The sequence below is a fragment of the Natrix helvetica genome (assembly GCF_964273705.1).
Source record: "Natrix helvetica genome assembly, chromosome: 5".
NCBI classification, from domain to species: Eukaryota; Metazoa; Chordata; class Lepidosauria; order Squamata; family Natricidae; genus Natrix; species Natrix helvetica.
In genome coordinates this window covers 79,456,484-79,468,091 of record NC_138551.1, presented here as the reverse complement: position 1 = coordinate 79,468,091, position 11,608 = coordinate 79,456,484, and the positions used below count along the sequence as shown (strand labels likewise).

Here is an 11,608-nt window from a genome sequence, read left to right as displayed (position 1 = left end):
CATGTCTGCTGCCTCTTCCTGGCCAGAGCTGAAATGCCACCGCATTTAAGTGCTGGTAGATGTCGGCCTTCCCTCCAGTGGGCGTGAGTGCAGCTGGATAGAGATGGGCCCATTTCAGTGCCTGGTGCCCAGGTGTCCTCTTTTTTCTCCAAGCATTTCTTTGCCTACCTGATTTCCAGCTCTGCCGTGTTTCTCTGTCACGTTTCTCATCATTGTGTGCAGGGAAACAAAAAAGTTCAATCAATCAATTCCACCTTGGCACAAAATAAATATCTCATGAAGTTGGAATTCATCGATTGGACATTTTGTTTTTAGTTCCACAAACTTTTGTTTCTCTGCACATGGTGGCAAGAAATGCGATAGAGAACAAGACGATGCTGGAAATGAGGTTAGCGAAAAAATGCTTGGGGGAAGCGAGGGCATCTGGGCAGTGTTGAGTGAGGCAAGTTCCATGGTGCGGTGTTGCATTACAATGGCGAAATGGGAAGAGGAACAGCTGGCAGGAGGGAAGGAGAAGGGGCAGGGAGAAGAAAGAGGGAAAGTGGCCTCCTCAGAACAGGTTATTAAATTATTCAAATCCCACCACTGAAGTAAACACAAAAAACTCACTTAACCCAATGTAAACATAATTATGAAGAGACTCAATCCACATTATTTGATTTGATAGACTCCTTCTCTAGGATCAACGCATACATAAGCCCATGCATTCCCCTCAATTGTTACCTTGAATTAGTATGCAAACACATCTACACCCATCAAGACCCACACCAAGGACAAGCTCCACTATAAAACAGCCCTATTATACCTAATTTTCTTTGTAGCTATCCATCACCTCTAGGGAAACTGCTTTCCTTTTGGGAATAAATAAATCTCCTCTCCTCAGAGCAGACCGGATTTCATTTTGTTCTTGAAGAGCCCTGGTTCGAATTGGAACCCCAAATTATTCCTCTGACAATACTTAGGGTGGCTCAAAACATTTCTCATGTTCCTTTTGGTCCGCAAACTTAAGGTTTCTTTGTCACTTACAATTCCAAGATTCACAACAGGAGAATCAGCAGAACTATTCTACTCCTTAAAAAAAGAAAATTCCTTCTGCCTCTTTCTGTTTTCTAAGGCCATTGTTTCATGTTTGGTGACAACTCGTTTCACTTTAAGTATACTTTTTTTGTAGCAAGTGACTCATTTATGAGGGATGTTAAAAGATTAGTTTAGTTGTGTGATAATGTAGTTAAATGGCCATATATAAGAAACATGTAAAATCAACATTTTCTTTACCCTTCACATCTTAGTTATCAAAGAATCTTAGTTTAACATAATTTGATATTCAAAACCTTCGGCAACACATGATAAGTGTTAATCTTTTAAACATATCAAAACTGAACTGTCATCTTTTTTCTCCTTACATTGTGTACTCAAAATTCATATTTTCGCCAAGAAGACCAAAAGAGTTTTTAATTTTTTAAAAATAAAATGTAGTTTAATGACACTCTAGTTTTCTAAAATTAGAGTGTCATTAAACAACACTTTGTTGTAAAAAAATGAAACCCTTTTTTGCACTGAAAAACCGATGCCTCACCAGTCCATATACTTCAATACTATTATTGTTGGGATTGCTGCTAATCTTTTTTCTATGTTTATGTATTTTTCCTTTGTGATGTTGCTTTTTGAATAAATGATTATTGTATCCATTTTAACTTGGTTTATATTATAGAAAAATATTTATTCATTAATTTACATAAATCCTCCAACATCCTTTCCTAACAAATTGCAAGACTTTCACCAAACATTTTTACTATCAATTCTCCTTGGAATGTACCTGAATTCCCAGAATTCCTGCTGCTCAATTGAAAACTTCTTGTGTCTTCTAGACCAAGTGGTCCCTCTATCATTTATTATCCAGACATCATAGCAAGCATCTGCTAGGAAAAATCCCAGGCTGTTGCTAGGAAGATTTGCAATCCAACATCTCCCATCACCCAGAAAACCATGTACCAATAATACAATTGATCTGGGCCCTGCAAAAGAATCCAAGAATCATGATTTATTGTATGTTATCTCCAGAAATGAGTCACTACACTTTGACTTGCTAAGATCCCTTTACAGCAGCCTACTTACATTAGGATTGTGTAGAGGTCTGGATTCAAATGACAAAATATAATTTTTACTCATGAACCCTTTGTCGAAGGCGCTCCATACCAAATGCTTCTCTTCCCTAGGACTATGAGGACCCAGATTGTTGGGGGCAATATGCTGACTCTGTAAACCGCTTAGAGAGGAGTGTAAAGCATTGTAAAGTGTCTAAGTGCTAGTGCTAGTGCTATTATGGGCCATCTGCAATGGCAGCCACAGGATCTCAGGAACAGATGTGGTGGGATTCAAAAAAGTTTACAACCGGTTCTCTGGGCGTGGCTTGGTGGGTGTGACAGGGGAAGTATGCCGTAAACTCTCCATTCCCTCCCGATCAACTGGGACTTGAGAGGCAGAGAAGATATGGGGTGGGGTGAGTTCGAGGTGGTATTTAGCGGTTCTCTAAATTACTCAAAATTTCCACTACTGGTTCTCCAGAACTGGTCAACACCTGCTGAATACCACCACTGGAACACATGTAGTTGCTGTGTATCCCCCCCCCCCCTTTTGTGTGCATCGCCAATCACAGTTTTCCCTGCAGAATCTTAACTGTGCTACTAAATCTACCACTGATATTGCTTTAACAATATTTATAAAATATCTTACGATAAATATGTAAGAACGTAAGAGGATTGACAGAGGTATAAAGTACTTGTGTATTTGCCCAAAATCATTCTAGGAGCCAAGACTATTCTGGTAGTCTATGCAACAACCTTGTCATCAATATCATCTTACAGTAGCAGGTTGCCTTAACTAGCAGTCCGGCTAACACATTCTGCACCAGTTGCAGCTTCCAAGCTGTGCTGAAAAGCACTCCGAAGCGAGGGTTCACATTTGATTTTTCTACCAATGTGAAGTAGAACCAGGAAGATGCTCAAGTCACGGACCAGCTATTCAGGATGATCCTGTCCCCACCAAAACTAAGTGCCACGATTAAAGTTAATGTGTAGGCACAAAGTAGCAATTCTGATTGTTGGTAGGGTCTACTCTAAGCTGCCCTATCTAGACTCCCACAACCTCTAGGAATCAATTTAAACTTTCACTAACTCTCACCCTGGGATAATAATATACAGCTGTGCATCATCAGCAGAGAGAAATTCTCATCCCAAACTGACAATTACTCCCAGTTTCAAAATGGGATTAAATAATAAAAGCGAGAAGTGAAACCTTGCAATATTCCAAACTTGAGCAACAAATTGATTATCAGTTGGAAATACACAAGTAAGAATGAATTTATTTATGAATGACCATAGCCTACTACTCCCAGAGCTTGACATTCGTTTAGAAACATACCATGTGTGATTGTGTTCAATGTCACCAAGGAGTCTAAGAGGATCAGGACAGATGCACTACTCCTGTCTCCATTCCTCAGAATGATCAATGCAGTTTCTGTCCCATGACCCAAATTAAAAGTAATGAAGACTATTCACTTCCAGTAGGATCATGTGCAATGGACTCCTTGTTGTTGTTAGTCACAAAGTCGTGTCCGACGCATTGCAACCCCATGGACAATGTTCCTCCAAGCCTTCCTGTCCTCTACCATCCCCTGGAGTCCATTTAAACTGCTTCAGTGACTCCATCCAGCCACCTCATTCTCTTCTCATTAATGAGTTGATCTCTGAGGGGGAGCTAGACCTTGCAGGGATAACGGAAACCTGGTTGGGCCACGAGGGTGGTTTACCCCTCGTGGAAATGTGCCCACCAGGTTTCCGTGCATTCCATCAGCCTCGGGCCCTGGGTAAGGGTGGTGGGGTGGCGGTAGTTATACGGGAAGGCCTAGAGCCGAGGGAGTTCACTGTTCCTCAGATATCCGGGTGTGAGTCCCTTGGTGTGAAATGGGGCCCAGGGAGGCAGTTGGGTTTGCTGATTGTATACTTGGCTCCTCGCTATACATCAGCAGCCCTGTCCGAGCTCCTCGAGCTGATCTCGGAGACGGCGGTTGAGATCCCCAGGCTTGTGGTTATGGGGGATTTCAACCTGCCGTCGACGGGAGCAGCGTCTGAGGTAGCTCGGGAGTTCATGACTTCCATGACAGCCATGGGCCTGACCCAGTTAATTCAGGGCCCCACACACGAAGGAGGCCACACATTGGACCTTGTTTTTGTATCTGAGCAGTGGACGAGTGATCTGGGTAGAGGGGATTTTACTGTTACACCCCTGTCATGGTCAGATCACTCATGTCTCCGGCTTGACTTCCCTGGCGCTACCCCCCACCGCGAGTAGGCGGGACCAGACGGTCCACGCTGGTACCGCCCCAAGCACCTGATGGAGCCGGATAGGTTCCAGATGGAGCTTGGGCCATTACCTGTAGCCCTGACCCGCGCTCGGTCGGAGGACCTAGCGGCCGCCTGGAATAGGGCGGCGGCTGGGGCCTTGGACCGGGTTGCGCCTTTGCGACCTCTCCTGCGGCAGCGACCCACCCGGGATCCTTGGTATACCGAGGAGCTGAGGGTGATGAAGCGCCACAGGAGACGTCTAGAGAGCAGGTGGAGGTCCTCACGCTCCGAATCTGATCGAACACAGGTAAGATCCTACTTGCGGACCTACCTTGTGGCATTAAGGGTGGCCAAACGTAGATATTGCGGATAACCGCCCTGCCGCCCTGTTTAGGGTGACCCGCTCCCTCTTGTCACAGAGGACACAGGGGGCACCCTTACAGGGCAGAGCAGAGGAATTTGGGGAATATCTGCAGGACAAAGTCGCTCAGATCCGGAGCGGATGGGCCCCACTCAGTGGACCAGACGGGCCGCCAACAGCGAGTCTTGTGAGACCATCCTGGGAGGAGTTTGATTCTGTTGCCCCCGAGGATTTAGATAGGTTGCGTGGACGGCTGCGACCCACCACATGTTTAATGGACCCGTGTCCCTCCTGGTTGGTACTGGCATCTTGGGAGGTGACCCGAGGCTGGCTTCTGGGCCTGGTGAATGCCTCATTGGGTGAGGGATCCTTACCAACCGCCTTGAAAGAGGCGGTGGTGAGGCCCTTGCTTAAGAGGCCTTCACTCGACCCAATGGAGCTAGCTAATTATTGTCCAGTCTCCAACCTTCCGTTTCTAGCGAAGGTTGTAGAGAATGTGGTGGCGCAGCAGTTTTCACGACACCTTGACAAATCTGAGTATCTAGACTCACGCCAGTCCGGCTTCCGACCCGGGCACAGCACAGAGACAGCCTTGGTCGCGTTGGTTGATGATCTCTGGAGGGCCAGAGATAGAGGTTGTTCCTCCATCCTGGTCCTATTAGACCTCTCGGCGGCTTTTGATACCATCGACCATGGTATCCTATTGCGCCGGTTGGAGGGGATAGGAGTCGGAGGTACCGTTTTGCGGTGGTTTGGCTCCTACCTCTCCGACCGGAGGCAATGTGTGTTGACAGGGGGACAGAGGTCGACCCCGAGGCCACTCACTTGTGGAGTGCCACAGGGGTCGGTCCTCTCGCCTCTCCTGTTCAACACATATGTGAAGCCGCTGGGTGAGTTCATCCGTGGTTTTGTGGTTGTGTATCACCTCTACGCTGATGATACTCAGCTGTATATTTCAACTCCAAACCACCCCAACGAGGCTGTCGAAGTGATGTCCCGGTGTTTGGAGGCCGTCGGGGTCTGGATGGGGGACAACAGACTTAAACTCAACCCCTCCAAGACTGAGTGGCTGTGGCTACCGGCACCTCGGTTCAGCCAGCTGATCCCATCGCTGGCCATAGGGGGCAAACAATTGCCCCCTGTGGAACGGGCGCGCAATTTGGGCGTCCTCCTTGATGCCCGGCTGTCAATGGATGACCATGTGGCAGCCGTGGCAAGGGGGGCGTTCCACCAGGTTCGCCTGGTGCGCCAATTGCGCCCCCTACTGGACCGGGATGCCCTACGCACGGTCACTCATGCGCTGGTGACGTCCCGCCTGGATTACTGCAACACTCTCTACATGGGGCTGCCCTTGGGACACGCCCGGAGACTGCAGTTAGTTCAGAACGCAGCCGCGCGGGCTGTGATGGGGAGTACGAGGTACTCCCACGTAACACCTCTCCTGCGCGAGCTGCACTGGCTGCCTGTGGTTTTCCGGGTGCGTTTCAAGGTGCTGATTACCATCTTTAAAGCGCTCCATGGCACGGGACCTAGTTACTTGCGGGATCGCATCCTCCCACATACATCCCTGCGGCCAATACGCTCACACAGGGAGGGACTTCTCCTGGTGCCGTCCACTAGGCAATGCCAGCGGGCGACACCGAGGAGTAGGGCCTTCTCTGTGATGGGCCCAACCCTCTGGAATGACCTCCCCCCCGACATTAGAACCACTTCTGACCTCCGCTCCTTCCGGCAAAAACTGAAGACCCACCTGTTCCGACTAGCAGGCCTGGCATAATTCAACTGTCCCTCCTGGCAAATGTATTATATCTGGTTATTTTAGGGTTTTTTAATTTACTGTATTTGTTTTTAGGGGTTTGAATTTATTTTATATCTGCTTTGTACAGTTCTTTTAACTACATTTTAACCTCCTCCATGTCAATTGTCAACTGTACATATTTAATTTAATTTTATTGTATCCTGTTATATTTTGTATGAACTGTACACCGCACCGAGTCCCTTGCGGGAGAGGGGGCGGTCTAGAAGCATTAAATATTATTATTATTATTATTATTATTATTATTATTATTATTATTATTATTATTATTATTATTATTATTCTTTTTTGGACTCCTTATCACTTTCTTAATTACCAATCCTAAAATTGGAGAGTAGGCTACAGTTGTAGATTAAGTGAAAGTTCTCTCAAGTAGAGATGGGTTAAGGAATGGTTCATTTAAAAGAGAGACAATCAAACCTTTTTCAAGTCAAGTGGAAAAACTCTCTCCCTCAGAGAAACCTTAAATCTCTCCTGAATCCAGCCACTCATGCTCCACCAGTTATCTTCAGGAGCCACAAAAGGGCATGGACCCAGCCCACAGAGACGGAGTTGATGCTACTGAGAAACTCCTCATTTATTTGGTTTCACAAGTTCAAAGGACTCTCAGACTGAACCACCCATCATAATAAATCAAGCTGCACAATTATTTGTAGAAAGATAATAGAATACTCATGACAAGTATCTATGGCTTTTAAAAACACACAGCAGAAGCTTCCAGTCAAAGCTGAAAACAGCAACTGTACAGGAAGTACAAACAGTTTTGTACTCCCCTTCCCAAGAACGCATAATGAGATTTACATGACCACTTGAATGACTATATATGAAGTATGTAAGCAATTCATATCTGGAAATATCATATTACAGACCTACCTTCCTTATGTGGACAGTGTTTCCCATAAGGGATTCTGTTTAACTGAAGGTAATAACCATCATCAGTCAGAACTTCATACTGTTCACTGGGATATCCCCAATATTGGATGATTTCAGGCTGCAAAAGAAATAGTAAATTCTTGCTCAACATCTAAGTTGTATACCTATGGGGTATATAATCTGTTCAGTAGTTTGAATATATTTCTATTTTATATACCTTTGTGGCTTCATCTTCTGATATAGTGACTTAGCAGTTCTGGAAAAACTAATCCTGGTGGTGAATGCAATAATGAATTATACCTAACAAAAATTATAGCTAAACACTCTTGACTGAGCTTGGTTCATATGCCCTCCCTTGACAAGAAAACTCTTGAGTTTGGAAAGTTATGTCTTTCATAACTGCTGAGTTAAACTGCTGTGATGCCCCCTACCTAAAGTAGCCTTTGGGGGTACCTAGAAATTGCAGGTGGTATACAATGTGTTAGCAAGAGTATTTGCAGAGCAGCCCCACCAAAGTAGAGTTATTCTTAAGCCAAAATTCCTGCATTGGTTGCCAATAGGCTCCTGAATCGAGTTCAAAGTGTTTTACAGCCCTTCAAAGGGATAGCCCAAAGACACTGTTGCTACTCCTTGCCCAAACTGAACCTGCTCCTCTGGTTCAGTTGGGGGGCGGGCGGAGTCTGTATCCACATCAGGTTAAGCTATGCACAAGTTTAGTATTTACATTTAGACTTGATATTGCCTTGGAGGTCAATGAAAGTTGAGTTCAATTTTTTAAGGTAGCCATTAAAACAAAACCATTCTTTGTTTAAAAGGACCTGGGCTGGTAGTGTGCTGTAGTGGGACAATCTTTGTTGTTGTCTTGGTGGAGGAGGAGGAAAGGTGGGGCAGGGGGAGATGAGTCAATCTACTTGTTTCATGTCAACAACTTACAATTGTCATGAATCCTTGAGGATTCAAATGCCTTCTTCGGAAAGATTCTTCTGAATTTGTAGTCTGCTGGATTAAGCATGCCATTGCCAGAAACAGCCACATCCCACCTGTGTGGAAAGTGTTTTAAAATTACAGTGTTAATGTCTGAAAGTCTTCAGGAATCTTTTAAATAGGCATCAGAATACTTTCACCTGGCTGTATTGAGCTAATAGCAAAAACAATTTGGCTGCATTGGCACATCGTATACTTTATGCTTTTCAAAAGTATTCTAGAATACTCACTAGAATAACAATAATAAAAATAGATTTTTTAAAAAGAAAAAAAATATATGTACAGTCCAAATATAATTTAGAGGTATTTTACAAAAGATCATTAAAATAAATGGGAATAAAAGCCAAAGAGAAAACCTTGGTTTTGATACCTTCAAATTCTTGAATACATGAGAAAGTGGAAAAGAACAAGAAACACCCAAATACATTTTCCATTACATTGGAAAAGAGGAGAGGCATATTTTGGCAGTCCTAGCTTTTGGAGGTATTGGTTGGAATACTTGGAAGTATTAGTTATCATTCTGAGGCCAGACCTATGAATGACTTATATTCCATGATTCCCAGCCAGCATTATTAATCAGTCCTGTCCTTATAATAAAAATAACTTAAATTCGATTGTACGTACCTCTTAATTTATCACTCCGGAGAGCTTGAGTACTGAACAGATGCTGCATAAGGTTTAACCAAATGTACCTCAGTACAAGGCAGTGAATCTATGCTATTTCAAATGATGATGTAGGAACGAATTTGCTGAGACATTCTACATGTCCTCAGGTAAATGTGCACCAAGTTTAATTTCTGAAATGTTCTTTTTTGCCTGACTCAGCTTTAAATTAATGTTCATAATATATATCTTCTGAGATCAGAGTTTTCTTATCCAAGAAGCTTCTTCAGCTCTTCAGAGAGAAACCAGACAGCCCAGTTGGCTCTTGAAAAACCACCTTTTGGGACATCTGTATAAAGTATGTAGGGAAAAGTCCAACTAGCATCAATGCTTAGAATAAATTAGATCATCTAAAGTCTGTTTTTGGTATTAGCATAAAGTTGTCTTGGGAAAAAAGAAAAACAGGATCCATGAGACACAACCAAATGCACAGTTGAGTCTGAGGCTGCTCATTATGCATTATTATGTCCATCGCTGCTTTTTGTTTGGGGGGGATGAGTGGACACGAAACAGCTCTGAAAAGAGATCGTTCATGATGCCTATTTGTGGGATTGAAACCTTGGTGAAATCTTTGAAGACTCCTTTTAAATGATGAAACAGCAATCCTGCCATGCCAGAGGAATGATTTAATGATTGTTAAATGATTGAGAATTTGTAGTGATTGTGAAAAGCGGAAATAAGGAATCCAAATTTGGATTGTCTGCCCAGGAATAAGCGACTTGCTTGATATTTCTCACAATGCCTAGAGGATTTTTTTGCTGAACCAGAATGGAAAAGATCATGGCTTCAGATTGCCTATAATTAAAAGTTAGGCTAGGTGGAGAAAATTACTTTTTATTTGTAACTTTAAAAGAGTGAAAAGTTCCTATGTTAGCTAAAGCTCAATATGCTGAAAATTGGAAAATAAATTTCTTTATTGTTATCTTGTTATCTTTTTTCTTTTCCTTTTTGTCCCCTCTTTTCTGCATCATCTGAAGTTGCCTTTTGTCTAAAATCCAGAAGTTTCACAGTTTTACATAAATCAAAATTTTTGCATTTGTTATTTCTTTTGCTAGAGCCACAATGGCTACCAATTTTGTTTTTGGTGCAATTTAAGGGGCTGTTTTTCACCTTTAAAACCTCATGTGGCTTGGGTCCAGGTTGTTTGATGGACAGTCTGTCCCCGGTTTCATCTACTTGGCACACCAGAATGGGGAAATAAGGTCTGTTATGGGTCCTTTCTATTAGGAAAGTACATCTAGGGGACCCAGAAAGAGGGCCTTCTCTGTAGTGGCTCCCTTTAGAATATCATTACCCCAGAGATAAGATTGGCCTTCACCTTGATACTGTACTTTTCTGGAAGGGTCATTTCAGTCCTGATTGTCAGCAAAAATCCATTAAGAGTGGTCAGCAATAATCTCTGCGAAGCACAGAGAAAAATACTGGCATAAAGCAATTGGCATGTACAGTATTTGATGAATGCTTTCATGTGCGCACACACATACACACATGTACACACACATCCCATACTTAAATCCTTGTTCCTGAAACAGCCGGACTCCTACAATTTCCTATGGAAAGATTTAAACTTGCTCCAATCACACAAAATGAATGTGGGTCTCTATCTTTTCCTTTCAGCTCATTGTTTGTTTCAAGCACACCTCACTTTTAACTTCACATTTTGACATTTAGTGTTTTTACTTGCATTTTTTACTTTTAAATGTTAATTGATTGAAGGCTGGTTTATTCTAACCCCTTGCTGGATTTTAAACTTTTTTTTTTTTTTTTTTTGCGTTTTACTGCTTTAATATGCTGTTGCAAATACCTTTGCTTTCTCCGTATGGAAGTCAGGGTCAATTTCCTGAATAGTGAAAGTTATCTGATGTGGGTTATACTTGTATTGTACTCAGTGACGTGCGGTGAGGTTTATGGCTGGTGAGGCTGGTGACGTCATCAGGAAGGCAGGGAATGGGACCATGTGTGCTGGAGACTCAGGCTGCCTCAGCCTCCAGCACACGTGATCCCATTCCCCGCCTTCTTCAGCGTACTCCGCCAGCTCACGCTCCGCAGTCCTCGAAAGCGACTGGGGAACGACGAGAACCTTCCTGCCTCTGCTGGATTTGCGCGCTCCTTGCGACTGCATATTGCAGTCGCGAGGAGCGTGCGAAATCCAGCAGAGGCAGGAAGGTTCTCGTCGTTCCACAGTCGCTTTCGTGCCTTCGTCATCCGGGAGCGCCAACAGCATTTCTGTCTCCGCCCTCCATAACTCCTGGGCGCGCCCGGACGGAGGTAGCCAGAATGGAGCCAAGGCAGTCCGGCAGGCGAGCGAGCGAGGATCAGGCTGCCTCGCTCGCTCTTTCGTCCACTTGGATCGCCTCGGTGTCGCTGTGGCTACATCCATCCGGCCACGCCCGGGAGCTGCGGAGTCGCTTTCATGCCTTCGTCATCCGGGAGCGCCGACAACATTTCTGCCTCCGCCCTCCGCAGCTCCCGGACGCGGCCGGATGGATGTAGCCACAGCGACGGCGAGGCGGTCTGGGTGGACGAAAGAGCGAGCGAGGCAGCCTGATCCTCGGTTGCTTGCCCGCC

General features: G+C 44.4%; 1 protein-coding gene across 1 annotated transcript; it reads right to left on the bottom strand.

Annotated features, from left to right (window-relative positions):
• Positions 1 to 1,776: 1,776 nt before the first annotated feature.
• Positions 1,777 to 8,410, bottom strand: LOC309392664 (lipase member M-like; the record flags this gene model as incomplete). The annotated part of the gene is made up of 3 exons (XM_081954093.1): positions 1,777 to 2,015; positions 7,394 to 7,511; positions 8,327 to 8,410. The coding sequence occupies 3 exons, from the start codon at positions 8,408 to 8,410 to the stop codon at positions 1,777 to 1,779; spliced, it is 441 nt and encodes a 146-aa protein (XP_081810219.1).
• Between the last annotated feature and the right edge of the window lie 3,198 nt (positions 8,411 to 11,608).